At 45.1% G+C, this 18,421-nt stretch overlaps 1 protein-coding gene and 1 non-coding gene across 2 annotated transcripts in view; both read left to right on the forward strand.

The window, feature by feature from the left end:
• AP1G1 (adaptor related protein complex 1 subunit gamma 1) overlaps positions 1–17,867 on the forward strand; it is a 31,666-nt gene extending 13,799 nt beyond the window's left edge. Inside the window, exons 3-23 of the mRNA XM_075189136.1 lie at positions 1,151–1,275; positions 2,620–2,761; positions 2,943–3,039; positions 3,174–3,250; positions 5,379–5,474; positions 5,570–5,650; positions 7,464–7,562; positions 10,364–10,419; positions 10,533–10,646; positions 11,330–11,470; positions 11,595–11,649; positions 12,309–12,431; positions 12,816–12,905; positions 12,981–13,108; positions 13,400–13,504; positions 13,597–13,738; positions 14,551–14,677; positions 15,523–15,609; positions 15,693–15,853; positions 15,974–16,072; positions 16,180–17,867. Coding sequence (XP_075045237.1) covers positions 1,151–1,275; positions 2,620–2,761; positions 2,943–3,039; positions 3,174–3,250; positions 5,379–5,474; positions 5,570–5,650; positions 7,464–7,562; positions 10,364–10,419; positions 10,533–10,646; positions 11,330–11,470; positions 11,595–11,649; positions 12,309–12,431; positions 12,816–12,905; positions 12,981–13,108; positions 13,400–13,504; positions 13,597–13,738; positions 14,551–14,677; positions 15,523–15,609; positions 15,693–15,853; positions 15,974–16,072; positions 16,180–16,281 — 2,247 coding nt within the window. The 3' untranslated portion in view covers positions 16,282–17,867. The remainder of the gene's footprint in view (positions 1–1,150; positions 1,276–2,619; positions 2,762–2,942; positions 3,040–3,173; positions 3,251–5,378; positions 5,475–5,569; positions 5,651–7,463; positions 7,563–10,363; positions 10,420–10,532; positions 10,647–11,329; positions 11,471–11,594; positions 11,650–12,308; positions 12,432–12,815; positions 12,906–12,980; positions 13,109–13,399; positions 13,505–13,596; positions 13,739–14,550; positions 14,678–15,522; positions 15,610–15,692; positions 15,854–15,973; positions 16,073–16,179) is intronic.
• LOC142104720 (small nucleolar RNA SNORD71) lies at positions 11,174–11,257 on the forward strand. The gene has a single exon (XR_012679661.1). It is a non-coding gene; the product is annotated as a small nucleolar RNA SNORD71 (small nucleolar RNA).
• Positions 17,868–18,421: the final 554 nt, after the last annotated feature.

Consider the following 18,421-nt stretch of genomic DNA (forward strand, 5'->3'; position numbering starts at 1 on the left):
TGTTGTATTGATATAGATATGGGAGGTCTCTCTGGACTGTCTCTAGGTCTGACTACAGTCCTGTTGTATTGATATAGATATGGGAGGTCTCTCTGGACTGTCTCCCGGTCTGACTGATGTCCTGTTGTATTGATATAGATATGGGAGGTCTCTCTGGACTGTCTCCTGGTCTGACTGCTGTCCTGTTGTATTGATATAGATATGGGAGGTCTCTCTGGACTGTCTCCAGGTCTGACTACAGTCCTGTTGTATTGATATAGATATGGGAGGTCTCTCTGGACTGTCTCCAGGTCTGACTACAGTCCTGTTGTATTGATATAGATATGGGAGGTCTCTCTGGACTGTCTCTAGGTCTGACTACAGTCCTGTTGTATTGATATAGATATGGGAGGTCTCTCTGGACTGTCTCCTGGTCTGACTGCTGTCCTGTTGTATTGATATAGATATGGGAGGTCTCTCTGGACTGTCTCCTGGTCTGACTGATGTCCTGTTGTATTGATATAGATATGGGAGGTCTCTCTGGACTGTCTCCAGGTCTGACTACAGTCCTGTTGTATTGATATAGATATGGGAGGTCTCTCTGGACTGTCTCCAGGTCTGACTGCTGTCCTGTTGTATTGATATAGATATGAGAGGTCTCTCTGGACTGTCTCTAGGTCTGACTGATGTCCTGTTGTATTGATATAGATATGGGAGGTCTCTCTGGACTGTCTCCAGGTCTGACTGCTGTCCTGTTGTATTGATATAGATATGGGAGGTCTCTCTGGACTGTCTCCAGGTCTGACTGCTGTCCTGTTGTATTGATATAGATATGGGAGGTCTCTCTGGACTGTCTCTAGGTCTGACTACAGTCCTGTTGTATTGATATAGATATGGCAGGTCTCTCTGGACTGTCTCCCGGTCTGACTGATGTCCTGTTGTATTGATATAGATATGGGAGGTCTCTCTGGACTGTCTCCTGGTCTGACTGCTGTCCTGTTGTATTGATATAGATATGGGAGGTCTCTCTGGACTGTCTCCTGGTCTGACTGCTGTCCTGTTGTATTGATATAGATATGGGAGGTCTCTCTGGACTGTCTCCTGGTCTGACTACAGTCCTGTTGTATTGATATAGATATGGGAGGTCTGACTGGTGTTTTTGCCTCTGCAGCTGGAGTGCCTGAAGCTCATCGCCTCTCAGAAATTCACAGACAAGCGGATCGGTTACCTCGGTGCGATGCTCCTGCTGGATGAAAGACAAGATGTCCATCTACTGATGACCAACTGCATTAAGAAGTAGGAAGCTCCTCTCTCCGTTCTGTAGGGCTCCAATCATTTCAGTATTAAAAGAAGTGGTCACCCATGACCTAATGTTTGCTTAGGCCAAATGGAATACGCACTGCATGCTTACTTTTAGTTTCCAAAAAAGGTTAAACCGTTTTAGGACATTATTTTGACTTGTCTTGTTAATTAGGATTCAGCAGGAGTGTAAATATTGGAAAATTAAAGGACTTTGAGTAGATAGAATATAAGGGAACTTGTCTTCAAAAACAGAGACACGTTGGTCCTCTAACATTGGAAGTTAATCGTAGTATAATATACTTTTATTACACATACTCTATATGATGAAACCAGACAGTGTAGGCAGATATTACAGCATATCTGTGATTACTGGCCATACAACTGCTGCAGCCATGTCCGTCTCACTGGTTAATGGTTCGTACACACAGGTGATGGTAAAGCCTGCTAAACACCGTTTAATGCTTCTAGCCCAAAAACAAATGTAAGTGGACCTGTAGAGACACTTCCTGACAGGCGTTCACTTGGCTTTACGTCATTCTCCGTGTTACCTGTAGTGTTACTTGTGCACTGTGCTGCAGGGAGGCCCTGTGAACACACTTTGAGCATTCTGTTAATATCTAGGACATAGTACAAGGCTTTGTCTTTCTTTTAGCAGGCGTTGTTTTCCAGTGTCTGTGTGTAAAAGGCCTAATTGTCATCAATAGCCATGGTGTCTGTTTACATTTATGTGTGTGGTCACAATAAAGTTGCTCTTTATTTGCTAAACAAACACAAAAAAGGCTTCAAATACCAGATATTTTTCCTCACTTGGAACTTCGGTTAAAATAGTGAATTGTAAACATAAGAAAATATTTTGCATGTAGATGAAGCTTAGTCAGACAGTATGGGGAACATGCCTCCATCCACACTGCTGTGACATGGACAGCTTTGAATGGGTGTGGCAGTAATAAACCACAAACGCCCCAATAACTCTGCACCACTTAGGCCTATGAATAGTTTTATTCTGAGGCCCTGTATCTACACCAGACCTTAACTTACACATATTTGGTATCATTGTCCTCTGGGAACTAGATGATTACATTGTGGGGACAACATTAGGGGCTGCACCAGTTACATTACTGTAATTAAGGGAACAGTTATGAAGAAAACTCTGTTTCATATTTTACCTACTTGCTAATACTACAGAAAGTAATCTGTCCACGTTTGTGCTGGTCATTAAGTGGGGATAATTCTCTGGTCGTCCAGTGATTCATTTATGTTCCTCTTCGGCCGGTTACCTTCTCAGAGTATGTTACTGCAGCCGGATTGGTCCACTGATGCCTCTGATCTATCTCTTAGTGACCTCAATCACAGCACTCAGTATGTGCAGGGCCTCGCTCTCTGTACCCTGGGCTGCATGGGCTCCTCCGAGATGTGTAGAGACCTGGCAGGGGAGGTGGAGAAACTCCTTAAAACATCCAATTCCTACCTGCGGAAGAAGGTAAGTCTATGCTATTTATTGGCAGTGTTAATGCATGTATAGCCAAGTCACAGTGACTGACGTGTTATAATGACCATAAGATAGCAGCCATTAAACTCAATACACGATTTACAATCCTGCTCCTAAATCTTTACCTTTGCAGGTGATTTTCCTATAACGTTTCCTGTATGTATTGTTACAGGCTGCCCTGTGTGCTGTTCACGTCATCAGAAAGGTCCCAGAACTGATGGAAATGTTTTTACCTGCAACAAAAAACCTGCTGAACGAGAAAAACCACGGTATGCGTGTGCCGGACAGTGATGGGTGCCAGCTTTGGTGTTCTCTAGTAACTGGGTTCTTAGTTGTCTGCTCGTCGTCTTGTAAAGCTCTGTGTACATGAATGGATATGTAATAACATTGTGTCTTTATACAGGAGTCCTGCACACATCCGTCGTGCTTCTGACAGAGATGTGTGAGAGGAGCCCAGACATGCTGACACATTTTAGGAAGGTATGTATTAAATTGCTGCTCCTGCCTGTCTTGCTCCTGCCTGTCTTGCTCCTGCCTGTCTTGCTCCTGCCTGTCTTGCTCCTGCCTGTCTTGCTCCTGCCTGTCTTGCTCCTGCCTGTCTTGCTCCTGCCTGTCTTGCTCCTGCCTGTCTTGCTCCTGCCTGTCCTGCTCCCTTTTAATCTTCATCATCTGTGAAAGGCTTGGGGCATTATGTCTGTGCATAACAACCTTTGTACTTTATCCAGTAGACCTGCTTCCTTTTGTAACAAGGGCTTAAGAATGTTGTCATTCATGAAATATGCACCGTAATCACATGCTGCACGTCCACTGAACTGTACATTCATTTCCCTGTATGCTCCCAGACATTGTTTTCACTAAGATAATTGCATGCTTATTCAGCATCCATACAAAAGCCGCTGAAGCCAACACCAGGAGATAAGTCCAACATTTGTTACAGTAACATAAAGATTTGTGGGCAGCTTCGTAGATTGGAAAAAAAAATAATTATCCCTTTATTAAATTATGCAGCAGATTGTGTGCATGTAACATTTTGGGAAAATACATTATAAAGTAACGTCCTCAGGGCCATCTTTTCCATTGGGCACGATGGGCAGCTGCCTGGGGGCCCCATAGGCACGGCTCTTAATGAGAATAAATAATCCTGCAAAAGAAAAAAACCTGCAAAAAAAAAACCTACAAGGGTCACTGAGCAAGTACATCTATCTATCTCTATCTCCTATATATCTATATCTATATCTAGGGGCCCCGGTGCACTGCTTTGCCCAGGGGCCCATAATGTCGTTAAGATGGCCCTGAACGTCCTACCTATATATCCACTTTGACGACACGCATGAATTGTCATTGGAAAGATCCGTTGGCCCTGCAGACAGGTTGAATAGTCCGGTCCGATGTGGACCCAGACAATGTGCGCACAATTCGGTTGAAATAATCCGTATTAATAATCCGTAATGGCCTCGTATGGCAATCTGTGCAGTTCAGTTGTTGTTCCTGGTGTAATCAAATGTGACAATTGATCTGGTCCTTGTTTAGCTCAGTTTTGTACAGTTACCTTTGCTCTGATGTTTCTTGGCACCCAGTACTGGACCCTGATTGGTTATCCTCTGATCATTAATATGCATGTGGTGTATTGATAAGGAGAGGGCTTCTAATAAGTAACCTTAGATCACATATCGGCATTAGAACCTGCTAACAAGTAACAATCTCCACTGAATGCAATTACAATTTGATATATTTGGGGGGAGGCTTAGTATTGGGGGCCTTAGACGTGCTCTGTGGATGTTGGGGGTAGCATGTGAGCATAGAGGTACAGCTATGGTCTAGTCTCCCTAACACCTGATTCCTGTCTTTTGCTCTCTGTCTGCATGGGATCCTGCTGAATGGTAGAATGAGAAGGTAAGAATCACCACTTATCTTATTATTTTTCTTTCTAATTCTCTGTCTTAATTGAAAAAAACAAAACAAAAAAGGAATCAAAACTTCCCAGGAGTTGATTGAGATAAAGGTACTGAGCTACTGTAGGTTGTAGAGCTGTAGAGATGTAGCACCACCTTGGCCGATAGGTCCTGTCTCCCAATGTTATGTGCAGAGCTCGCGTTTTACTGTGATGCTAGTTTGTAAATCTGTTATGTTTTCTTGTGTTTGTGCCGGTTTTCTGTGTTTAGTGGAAGGATATTAATACCACATTGAGGAATTGGATGTAATAAGAGGCTAATTCCACCCAAAACTAAATATTGTTGAGTTGACCTGAGAGAAGATACAAAGTGTTGCTTACCGGAGCTCGTTGGATCAGGCGGAATCTCTCATGCATCTGATTTTCCGAGTGGGTCTTGTTTGGGGTTATTTGAGAAGTTCACGGGAGAGAAGCTTTGATGACCCAACTAAGGTCTACCCAAGTAGAAGAGATCATATTGTTCTCTGACCATTGGCTGGTTTGGGAGGACACGTCTGCTCTACCAAGCACCGCTAAGTAAAACTGTGTACATTTTTTTTTTTTTGTTAGGGCATCCAAGTCTACCCAAAATTACATCTTTATTTTGGGTGAAATTAGCCTTTAGCGTCTCTGTGCACAGTCGTTGGAAGCTCTTGACACTGTAATCTGTCTCCGTAGCTTGTTCCTCAACTAGTTCGTATTCTGAAAAATCTCATCATGTCGGGATATTCTCCAGAACACGACGTGTCTGGGATCAGTGACCCTTTCTTGCAGGTCAGTGTGGACTCTGCAGAGGATGCTGTGATCATTGAGTGTCTGTGGATGGTGTCGTCCGGCTGGGCTATAGTTTTTGTCTTTCCTTTTCACAGGTCCGGATACTGAGGCTTCTTCGGATTCTTGGCAGAAACGATGATGACTCAAGTGAAGCCATGAATGATATCTTGGCGCAGGTGAGTAGGAGCAGTCTGTGTTAGGAGAACAAAACAATGTCAGATATAGGTAGAGGAAATCTGTGTTAGAAAGACATTCAATATATTGGCAAAGCAATCGATATCTTGCATTTCATTGATAAGGTAGGAGCTGCACACGTGCTTTAGTTAAGAGTTGACTCATTGGCAATGCTGCCTTCAACCATGACTTGTCCTATGTGGTTTATATCTCCTGCTTAGTCTCCAGCAATTCTCCTGCTGTTCAGTGATTAGTAGCTGCTGCTATGAGGTGGGATCATCACGTATACTTGTATAAAGGGGGATACTTGGCAAGTAACAGCAAGATAGACAACCCCTGTAAGAGAGAGGGAGATCTTGGTGGTCAGGTTGTCCTGTTTTATGATCTATAATTAATAGAGCTCTAGACAAGGAAAAAATATAAAGGCACATAGGTCAAGTACAGTTTGACATGAATTAGAAATAAAGTAAATTGCACTAGTCCTTGTTTAGTAAAAAAAAAAGCACACGATCAATTGCTTGCGGCGGCTGTGTGTTACGGCGGCTGTGTGTTACGGCGGCTGTGTGTTACGGCGGCTGTGTGTTACGGCGGCTGTGTGTGTGGGATCTTAAGTGATCCCTAAAGAGGTGCAGGTAGACGTTTCTAAGCTGGAGCCAGGCTCATCTTCTGTCACTGCGTACTGAGCGCCCAGACTGGGTAAATGACCTGTTTGTGGTGTACGCAACACAAGGTTGTTTGTGTCGTGCCAAGGTTACAAACCACTCTGCACAGGTTTTATAGGAGGGAGACTGTTTTGGCCTGTCAGAGAATTTATCTCCATTGTAAAATCTCAATTTTTCTGCCACTTTGACGTCTCTTTATGCTAATTAATAAAATGTGGGAGTGATTTTGCTTGTTTTTGGGTTGTTTTTGTTTTTTTTACAAGAAGATGACATTTCACTTTTACAGAATACACGTTATGTAGTCATTGTTCTTTTGAACAGACACACCACAAAAAAGTAGGACATTATCTTTTCCAAAGAGTATAGAGAATGACTGTAAAACAACTATATATATTTTTAAAGATATATCCACCCAATTCCGTTTGGGGTGGCCCTCCATAAGTTGAATATTACTTCCCTGGGAACCGGCGTTGTACCCATTGTAACGGGCGCCCCAAATGCCTGCCACATTCTGTCGGCTCTCCTTTACTTTTTTGGGCAGTATATTGTTGATGGACACAGCGCTGACTGTATGCAAAAAAGAAAAGCCCCCGACGTTTGCCGTGGTCTAAGGATGCTCTGTTTGTTGTGGACAGAGGACGCTCGTTGAGGTGGGCTGTTATCATACAAGCAGTGTGTTGTCCGTCAAGAACGAGAGCATTGGCAGATCTCCCCAGATGTAAATCCAGACCCTATGTAAAAAAATAATCTGCAGTAATATTTCATTTATGGAAGGCCTACTGAAATGTAATTTTTAGTTTGGGGTGGAATTATCCTTTAAGATATAACATAAAGGAAAAAAAAAAAGTACAAAAAAGTTTTTATATCCTCGGGGTAAATTTTCTAAACTGCAGGGTTGAAAAAGTGGAGATGTTGCCTACAGCAACCAATCAGATTCTAGCTGTCATTTATTTAGTGCATTCTACAAAATGACAGCTAGAATCTGATTGGTTGCTATAGGCAACATCTCCATATTTTGAAACCCGCAGCTTGATAAATTTACCCCCTCATAGTCTTTTCAATAGACTATGCTTTTAATATTTTGCACTGTTTGTACGTTGGCCATCAGTGTGTTTATATACAAGTTTGATCATATTGTATTACTCTATTTCAGGTTGCAACAAACACAGAGACCAGCAAAAACGTTGGCAACGCCATTCTGTATGAAACCGTTTTAACGATTATGGACATAAAATCCGAAAGTGGCCTGCGGGTGTGTATCCTGGAACCAAGTGCCCTCCCACTCTGCTCTTCCTTTGTTTCTCTCTTTCCTGTTTCCTTTACACTGCTCCCTCTTGTCCTGCATTGTTTCCTCTTACTCACCAGCACTCTCCCTGCTGGCCCTGTACACATATATATTGCTGTGTGTAAATGACAGGCAGGATACATTACTCTTCTGTGTGTACTGTAGAAAAACCAGGACCTATTTGTGTTGTGTAAATAGGTAAAGGTAGAGTTATATGATTTGTGCATATTCCAGTTAACTTCTACATACATTACACTGTAGCCCAGCTAAAGTGTGTATGTGTGTCCTATTCATGGGTGATAATCTCACACTACAGCATATTACAGCTGTGGTTTGGTTGGCTGGGGTTAGTGTGTCTGTGGTTTGGTTGGTCTTTGTACAGAGGGATAGCAATAAACTGTATAGCATATTTGTTCCCCTGTATTAGGCACAATTAATCAAAAAGCGTTCTGTTTTTAGATAGCCTTTAAAGGGTATTCACTACATAATACAACTTAATAATAGGGTTTATTTAATAATCCAGCTGAGTCATAATTGTATTTTAGAAAATAAGAAAAAAGATTGTTGTGTGGATGCTGAACGGGTCTGTCCTCTGTCCCGTATCTCTGTGCTGTCTGTCCCCACCTCTCGTATCTCTGTGCTGTCTGTCCTCTGTCCCGTATCTCTGTGCTGTCTGTCCCCACCTCTCGTATCTCTGTGCTGTCTGTCCCCACCTCTCGTATCTCTGTGCTGTCTGTCCCCACCTCTCGTATCTCTGTGCTGTCTGTCCTCTGTCCCGTATCTCTGTGCTGTCTGTCCCCACCTCTCGTATCTCTGTGCTGTCTGTCCCCACCTCTCGTATCTCTGTGCTGTCTGTCCCCACCTCTCGTATCTCTGTGCTGTCTGTCCCCACCTCTCGTATCTCTGTGCTGTCTGTCCCCACCTCTCGTAGCTCTGTGCTGTCTGTCCCCACCTCTCGTAGCTCTGTGCTGTCTGTCCCCACCTCTCGTATCTCTGTGCTGTCTGTCCCCACCTCTCGCATCTCTGTGCTGTCTGTCCCCACCTCTCGCAGCTCTGTGCTGTCTGTCCCCACCTCTCGCAGCTCTGTGCTGTCTGTCCCCACCTCTCGCAGCTCTGTGCTGTCTGTCCCCACCTCTCGCACCTCTGTGCTGTCTGTCCCCACCTCTCGTACCTCTGTGCTGTCTGTCCCCACCTCTCGTACCTCTGTGCTGTCTGTCCCCACCTCTCGTACCTCTGTGCTGTCTGTCCCCACCTCTCGTACCTCTGTGCTGTCTGTCCCCACCTCTCGTACCTCTGTGCTGTCTGTCCTCACCTCTCGTACCTCTGTGCTGTCTGTCCTCACCTCTCGTACCTCTGTGCTGTCTGTCCTCACCTCTCGTACCTCTGTGCTGTCTGTCCTCACCTCTCGTACCTCTGTGCTGTCTGTCCTCACCTCTCGTACCTCTGTGCTGTCTGTCCTCACCTCTCGTACCTCTGTGCTGTCTGTCCCCACCTCTCGCACCTCTGTGCTGTCTGTCCCCGCCTCTCGCACCTCTGTGCTGTCTGTCCCCGCCTCTCGTACCTCTGTGCTGTCTGTCCTCGCCTCTCGTATCTCTGTGCTGCTGTCTGTCCTCGCCTCTCGTATCTCTGTGCTGCTGTCTGTCCTCGCCTCTCGTATCTCTGTGCTGCTGTCTGTCCTCGCCTCTCGTATCTCTGTGCTGCTGTCTGTCCTCGCCTCTCGTATCTCTGTGCTGCTGTCTGTCCTCGCCTCTCGTATCTCTGTGCTGCTGTCTGTCCTCGCCTCTCGTATCTCTGTGCTGCTGTCTGTCCTCGCCTCTCGTATCTCTGTGCTGCTGTCTGTCCTCGCCTCTCGTATCTCTGTGCTGCTGTCTGTCCCGCGCCTCTCGTATCTCTGTGCTGCTGTCTGTCCCGCGCCTCTCGTATCTCTGTGCTGCTGTCTGTCCCGCGCCTCTCGTATCTCTGTGCTGCTGTCTGTCCCGCGCCTCTCGTATCTCTGTGCTGCTGTCTGTCCTCGCCTCTCGTATCTCTGTGCTGCTGTCTGTCCTCGCCTCTCGTATCTCTGTGCTGCTGTCTGTCCGCGCCTCTCGTATCTCTGTGCTGCTGTCTGTCCCGCGCCTCTCGTATCTCTGTGCTGCTGTCTGTCCCGCGCCTCTCGTATCTCTGTGCTGCTGTCTGTCCCGCGCCTCTCGTATCTCTGTGCTGCTGTCTGTCCCGCGCCTCTCGTATCTCTGTGCTGCTGTCTGTCCCGCGCCTCTCGTATCTCTGTGCTGCTGTCTGTCCCGCGCCTCTCGTATCTCTGTGCTGCTGTCTGTCCCGCGCCTCTCGTATCTCTGTGCTGCTGTCTGTCCCGCGCCTCTCGTATCTCTGTGCTGCTGTCTGTCCCGCGCCTCTCGTATCTCTGTGCTGCTGTCTGTCCCGCGCCTCTCGTATCTCTGTGCTGCTGTCTGTCCCGCGCCTCTCGTATCTCTGTGCTGCTGTCTGTCCCGCGCCTCTCGTATCTCTGTGCTGCTGTCTGTCCCGCGCCTCTCGTATCTCTGTGCTGCTGTCTGTCCCGCGCCTCTCGTATCTCTGTGCTGCTGTCTGTCCCGCGCCTCTCGTATCTCTGTGCTGCTGTCTGTCCCGCGCCTCTCGTATCTCTGTGCTGCTGTCTGTCCCGCGCCTCTCGTATCTCTGTGCTGCTGTCTGTCCCGCGCCTCTCGTATCTCTGTGCTGCTGTCTGTCCCGCGCCTCTCGTACCTCACTTCATATTTTCACGCTCTCGCCAACAGGTTCTAGCCATTAATATCCTGGGACGATTCTTATTAAATAATGACAAGAATATTCGGTAAGTGCCGTCTGAGTGTTTTGTGTAAGGATTTAATTGGAAACCTACAGATGCTATTGGTGATTACGACAGGGCTTCCAGCACGGCATAATATTACTTTCTTTTTATCACAGGTATGTTGCTTTGACGTCTCTACTTAAGACCGTACAGACGGACCACAACGCCGTCCAGAGACACCGCAGCACCATTGTGGACTGTCTGAAGGATTTGGATGTTTCTATTAAGAGGTCAGAATTTCTCCATTACTTGCGTATAAACATTTGTCACCTGTAATAACTAGATGTATCTATACCAGGCCTAAGCGACCTATGGCTTACTGAGAAACTACAAGGCTGGTGATGCATGCTGGGACCTGTAGTTCCACAGCGGCTGAAGCCCTATCTAGACGTCCATCTTATTGCAGGAGCCGTCGCCCTTCATATTACTTTCATTTATTAGTTTGTACATGGCCTGATCTTTGCATGAGATACAATTGTATCGCAGAGCAGTGAATTTAAACAACTCTGTCTGATTGTTATATGGATAAAAAGTACAGAAGTAATCTTGAAGAATAACTTCTTAAGAAACACATGTGGGAAGTCATGTACAAGCTTCTAAGTTAGTTGTAAGAAGGTGGTGACGCCCTTTAATTGCTTCTATTAGAAGGTCCAGAACACGTGGATTTGGGCTGCAGTTCACACACAGGTTCCTTCCTATCACTGACCTGAGCAGGAGATCAGTGGTGACCGGGGATCGGATTAGTTCAGGATCAGGGTTTGGGATTGTTGGATGATGATTATTGAGTGATCCATCGACTGAGTCATCGTGTTGATAAACAATAACCTGACCACATCCCAAGCTCTGACCTGATGAGGCGGCAGCTTTTTGTCTATGGAGACGCCTCTGACGCGGTGTCCGTTCTGTGTTTTAGGCGAGCGATGGAATTAAGCTTCGCGTTGGTGAACGGGAACAACATCCGAGGGATGATGAAGGAGCTGCTCTATTTCCTGGACTCGTGTGAACCAGAATTCAAAGCCGACTGCTCCTCGGGCATCTTCTTAGCGGCTGAAAAGTAAGTCCCCTCTGAGAGCAACGCCGCCATCGCCGTCACATTGCCAGCGTCACAGCAGCACCAACCCCGTTGTTACCGCGCTCTGCAGAATGCATTGCCGTTCATCTCTTCCCTCTCGTTGTAGGTATGCACCTTCAAAGCGGTGGCACATAGACACCATTATGAGGGTCCTCACCACAGTAAGTCATTGACCACTTGGAGGATTCTTTTCTTGCTTACTTTATAAATGAACCTTCCAATATTCTGTTTTTTTGGGTTCAGTGACTTAAAATCACAGTTTTGGAATCTGTTCTCTGGATAACTGGTGGTGGCCACTGCAACCCATGAGATCTTTGCTTTCACTTTGTAAACTGTCTGAGAAATGTGACAATTAGAGGGGTATTCAATTGACGGCGGGATCGCCGAAAAATATTACCGTTATTACGGTAATCCTGCGCGGGAAAACCGTTAATACGGTAATTTACTCGCTGAAATCCAGCGAGATATTACCGTATTAACGGTAATATTTTTCGAGCGCGGGATTTTCGGCGATGCCGCCGTCAATTGAATACCCCCCTTAGAATCTGATTGCTACCGGGCCACAATCTATTTTCGGTAAAGAATGATTATTATTATTTATTATTATTATTACTACTATTTCTGATTATTATTATTATTATTATTATTATTATTATTATTATTATTATTATTATTATTATTATTATGTCTACAATTGGAAAACAAAGTGGACATTTCTCCCTAGTTGTGCATTATAAACCTGCCTTAAGGACGTTTGTCCTGTGTCCTCTCCCTTTCTGTGAATCCTTAGATTTTCCTCACCCTCCGATTCTCTTTCTAGGCTGGAAGTTACGTGCGAGACGACGCAGTTCCTAATCTAATTCAGCTGATCACGAATAGCTCCGAGATGCACGAATATACTGTGCAGAAACTCTACAAGGCGATTCTGGATGACATCTCCCAGGTAAACTGCCTGAATAGTCCACTTTATGAAATCATATACTCCTAATGTTTGTATACAATGTGTTGGCAGGTAGAGAACACATGTTTTGCTATAGTCTAATTTTATTTGAGGATTATCTATTAGGATTATATTTTCGAGGATTATTATTTGAGAATGTCTATTCACAAATACACGCTGTTTCTACCACAGAAACTGGATCTTTGCGGTTCTCAAAAGTTCCAATTACAGACACCGTCTGAATATTAAATATATTTATAAATTTTGACACATACAGTTCTTAGTGTGACCACACGGTGGTGCTGCTTTCATGCAGTTTGATAGGCGATGAGACGTCACTGTGCTGTTTTGAAATGTGATTGATTTATTTTTTTTCTTCTTCTGCAGCAACCTCTGGTCCAAGTGTCGTCCTGGTGTATAGGGGAGTATGGAGACCTGCTGGTATCAGGCCAATGTGAAGAAGAGGAGCCTATTCAGGTACAATGTGTTCCTCTGCCGGAGGAAGGTTTTGGTAGTCAGGGCAATATGTACTGAGTTGTTGTGTGTAAACAGGTCTCCGAAGACGAGGTTCTGGATATTCTAGAGAGTATTCTGATCTCTAACATTTCCACCTCAGTTACACGAGGCTTCGCTCTCACGGCCATCATGAAAAACTCCACTAGGTTCAACAGCACCGTTAAGTAAGTACTGAACCTGGGGCACAGGATGGGAGGGATGTGTCTGGCCCAAGGACCCTGTTCTAGCTCATGTCAAACAAATGCTAAGGGAAAGATTTTAGAAATCTTCTAAAAAGGAAAAGTGTAGGTGTTGCCCATAGCAACCAATCAGATTCGTGCTATCATGTTCTAGAATGTACTGGATAAATGATAACTGTATTCTGATTGGTTGCTATGGGCAACATCTTTCCTTTTTAGAAGGTTTGATAAATGTGCCCCGTTTGCTTCTCACAAAATCTTCTTTGTTCTCCGCAGCCGCATAAAGAAGGTGGTTTCTATTTATGGCAGCAGCATTGACGTTGAGCTGCAGCAACGGGCTGTGGAATATAATGCTTTGTTCAAGAAGTACGACCACATGAGGTGAGGTGATCACTAGGCTGAACTGCGGCTCGTGTCTGTCGCAGCCGTTCCGTAATTCTCTGGAGACCACTCACATGACCGCTGCTTTCTAGGTCTGCGCTTCTGGAGAGAATGCCCATCATGGAGAAGACCATAACGAATGGACCAACAGACGTAGCTCAGACTAACGGGGAGACGGAACCCGGAATAATAGATACCAAACCAATTCCAACCACTCTGCAGCCAGTCAGCCAGGTAACATCTGGGCCCTAAATCCAAGGGTGCTCTGACTCCCTTCCCCATGTCACAGTTAAAGTGGACCCTTTGTGTATACAGTGGAGGCAGCAATTTAAAGGGCTCGCCAATACTTACAGGGTATATTGTCATCACTGAGATCAGAGACACAAGCCGCCTGATTCAGAGCGGGGTGTACTCGGATTAGCGTAGCGCATTGTTTAGTTTTTCCACACTACACATGCTCAAAGTACACAACTGCGGCTATTCAGACCTGCGACTTTCTGGCACATATGACTCCTTATGCCTGAGGAGGTGTAACGGTGAATGGAGGGAGTGCTGTAAAGTAGGCAATGTACAATATTAAGAGGTTTTAGTCGAGGATTATCAGGAGCAGGCGGATGACGAGGGCAAACACCCGAATTAGCTAACTGTTTGTAATTAGAAGTTTGCTAATGATTTGCAGACACTTACTGAGCCTTTAGTAGTCGCCCGGCCGTAGATTAGGACTTCCTGATTGAGTGTTGTAATATTTCCAACTTTTTTTTCAGTATACGCCGGGAGGTTGTTTTCGCTTTATTGACCAGATTATTCAAGTTCAAATGATGTCACGTAGCAATTCCGTTGAATCGGGGCCATAGTGAGGCGTTCGCGAGCATTCTCATAACTGTGTATAGTTGACGGCTGCATTTTAAGCAAAAAAAACAAACCCCTTTCTACTGCTTGACAGGTGAACAGGGGGAGTTAATACACCTCGTGCTGCCCAGTCATCCAGACTCGTGAAGTTTTTATTTTTGCGGCAGTATACATCTGTCTTTCTTTTTCCCTTACAGGCCAATGATTTATTAGATTTGCTAGGAGGAAATGATATCCAGCTGGTTATACCGACTGCACCACCTCCTAAGCAGTCCACTGTGGGAGGAGAACTCCTGGATCTGCTGGGTGACCTGAATCTCGGAGGTCAGTGTCCTTTTGTCCTTCAAAAACAAAAACTAATTGTATTCCATCCTGTGCAGAATGTTAAACTTTATTTTTATTTTTTATTGTGGTTTTGTCTGGCTAATGGAGGAATCCATATGCCACATCAAAGATGGCTGCTGCTGCATCATGTAGATGTCGGCAGGGTTCCAAGTGTGATGGGTGTGTCTTGCTGTGACTGACACTTGGTTATGGTGTCTGGCTGACACAGGGGAGTGCACTATGATGCCTGACTCTTAGGATCAGTCTCCACTGGAACCAGGGAAAACTAGTCACAGCTAGGAGGTAGTTCTATCAGGACAACTTGTATATGAGGAAATACAATGTAAGGGCAATGTGTAGTGTGGGGAAGGCCTTTAATAGAGGTAGAAAATAAATCTGAGTTGATTTAGAGACACAAATTGTCAGTTTTCCTGCAAATGTTATATAAATAACATAAAAGTATAACATAAATGTTATAAATATAAAAGTTATATTTTTCTAATAAAGTAAAGTGGACTCCTTAATCTGCTGGGTCACTTCTGCTGTGTAGTCCAGTACTCTGCTCGTCTCAGAGAGAACTTTCTTTGCTTGGTAAGAAAATGGGAATTCCATTTACAACCAGCTATACAACTTGTGTGATGCTATCCGCGTCTGGTCGTAAGGTATTGTTGGACCAGATGCTACAGTGATACTGTTTAGTATTACTCTCTGAAAGCTGCCGATGATGTGAAGCATATTCTTTATTTGTGGAGCGAGAGCTGCTTTTTTTAAAAAAAAAAATTATTGTTGTTTCTTTACTTTTATGCTTTCTCTATGCTAATTCATGTCCAATTTGTTGTTAACAGCTCCCCCAGCGTCTGCCCCTCAGATGGCCACACACCCGCTCCTGCTAGATGGACTGTCTGTGCAGCCTCTCTTTAACGATATTCCAGGTCAGTTTGCAGTCTTCTCTCTGGGGCAGTTAATGGAGCCGGCGGGGAGTCTGTCAGAAACATTTAGTCTTATCTCTCTGCAGGTATTCCACCCATCACTGCTTACAACAAGAATGGCCTGAAAATAGACTTTAGCTTTGAGAGATCCAGCACAAATGCCAGCGTGACTGTGATCACAACTCAGGCGTTCAACAGCACAGACAGCGAGATGACGGACTACGTGTTCCAGGCGGCAGTACCAAAGGTATCGTCTGGTGACATGCCGGAGAATGAACAGTGTTGCCGTTCTCCAGATGTTTGTTCTCTCTAAGGTTTAGGGCAGAGGGTGAAGAACAGTCTCTTACTGGTTTTGTTTCTGTTTTAGACGTTCCAGCTGCAGCTCCTGTCCCCCAGCAGTAACATCCTTCCGGCCTTTAACGCTGGGAGCGTCACACAGGTCATTAAAGTTTTGAACCCCCAGAAGGTAATTAGTTACACACAGACTTGTTTTTCAGTGACTTAATCCTTTATTGATGAACCTTCCTCCTATTTTCTTATACTTAGTCCCGTGTGTTTGTGTTTTCCCTGCAGCAACAGCTGCGCATGCGGATCAAGCTGACATATAATCATAAGGGCTCAGCCATGCAGGACCTTGCCGAAGTGAGCAACTTCCCCCCTCAGTCCTGGCAATAAGACGGCGCTGTGTCTACACTCACCCCCCCTCCACCCAAGATGAAGGAACTCTGGGCTCGAGCCTCTGCCCCTGGATCGCCAACGATTGCACTTTGGCAGAGAAGGGCGAGGGGGCAATTCCGCAACCGAGTGAAGCAACGAAAGCAAGGCCAGGACACTGCTGCCTCTCTCTTTATCCTCAGCTCAGGAGGGAGCAGCTGGGCCTAATTCAACCCTCACCATTCCCGCCGGGAATTAGTTGATTTTTTTCCCTGAACGGATCTCATGGGAATTTTTTTGGTTCTTATCCCCAATTCCACCCCCTGCCCCCCATACCTCCCTCTGTACATTCCTGCAGACACTTTCCACTCACACACACACCTGCCCTCAGGCTCCTCTCTTCTAGAATACGGTTCGATGGTAAAATCCTGGGCTTAGGGATGAATGCTGCTCCCTTCATTTGATTGCACCTTTCTGTGGATTTAAAGTTGTCCACTATGCCCCAAAGGTCTCTCCCTAACGTAAGCCCCTGGGCACCTGGTGGTAGTCATATCTGTGTACTCCAGTTGTGCTGTTGCATTGAGCTGTGTCCAGGTTACAGTGCCTCACACAGACCTATTGTATGATATAGGACAAGAAATAGTAGACGGGGTGGCTCTTGGAAGAGCAAGTATCCTGGATTTTTTTTTTTTCTCCTTCTTTGACGGTAAGGTAGATGTGGCATTAATGGTACTGAAATAGCGACTTTCAGTAGTTAGATGGCACAGATCTAATGGAGCTACCTACAGTATCCGATGTCTAAATCTTTTCCACTTAGCTGCAGCTGCTAATTTCTTAGTCGTTGGTAGATCTCCGGTGCCTGCAACGGAGGGGGTGGAGCCGTTTCATGTCCCAAATGAAATTGTTCTGTAAATAATGAGGGACACGACGCCGCATCCGCCACCTCCGGGTTTTTGGGGGGCGGGGTTGTTTCTGGGGGTGACTGGCCTCTTCCCTCCGCTGTGAGCCCACCAATTCATTTGAAGCCTGCAGGTCTCTAGATGGACTTTTGATTGGTGTCATTGGCTGATGAGAATATGAAACAAGCTTGGATCCTCCATTAAGAACAAACAAAGGCAGCGCCACAAGGGGGGAGAGCCGATATGTCCCCCCTCCTCCCTCCAAGGTGTGGCGCCTGGCTTAAGGCCAAGTCTCTCAATGCCTGGGCAGTCATTTTATGTCACATGTTGGTACTCGGTTTTTATTTTGTGTTTGAGCCTTCCAGCTTCCCCTGTAAATTCATCCCTCCCCGTTCTCCCTGTCCCTGTCCCCTCTTCCTTTGCTGTTCCAGTAACTTACAATTTTCTTAAAATCCCCCCTGGTGGCCTCATTGAAAGGAACGTTCCAATTCCGTCTGTGAGGGGGGTGGAAACGAACTGCAAATTATCGCAGACTTATTTTTTGAGATGTAAAAGCAAACTTGTAAAAAAAATAAATTGAAAAATAAGTCATTGGGGAGAATTAAGGGTGTAAACATTTTATGGGTTACTTAGACTGCTGTGTATTATCGTCTTTTGGTTGAAACAAATTATGAAAAGTGACTAATAAAGAGTAAAAAATAAACAAAATCTGCTGACTTTGAATGTAATTCTCTCAAGTCTACGTTATTTTTTTTTTATAGGGATAATTGTTTCGCAAAATAATCTGCTTTACTGATTGGTCAGTTGTGGGATGTATGGATGATAGAGAAACAGGTTTATGGGACATTATACTATGAATACGCCTGTGTAGCGAAATATAGATTGTAAATGAAGAGAGGTTATCACAAGACATTCCGGGGCTAAATATATAATATAAGACCGTAATATACAGTGTCCCGAGTCTGTATTGCTCCATAGAGGTAGCCTTGATGTAAAGGAGATAAAAACAAACACTACAATGAAAGGACCACTAAATGCAAAATACACACAGATCTACTACAGAACGGTATTTTGTGACATTCACAAACAAGTTTGTAAGGCTTCTTCTGATCTAGCAGGATTTTAGATAATTTAGCTCTGTTCCCTGTCGGAGTGCAAATGAATAGTGATCTGTAACCCAGGATAAGTTCTGGCTGTGTCGACCCAACCCTTTAAAATTGGTCAAATTGATAATCATCCGTGTAGATTCCTCAGCCCCAGGC

Source organism: Mixophyes fleayi, chromosome 10, assembly GCF_038048845.1.
Source record: "Mixophyes fleayi isolate aMixFle1 chromosome 10, aMixFle1.hap1, whole genome shotgun sequence".
Classification (NCBI taxonomy): Eukaryota; Metazoa; Chordata; class Amphibia; order Anura; family Limnodynastidae; genus Mixophyes; species Mixophyes fleayi.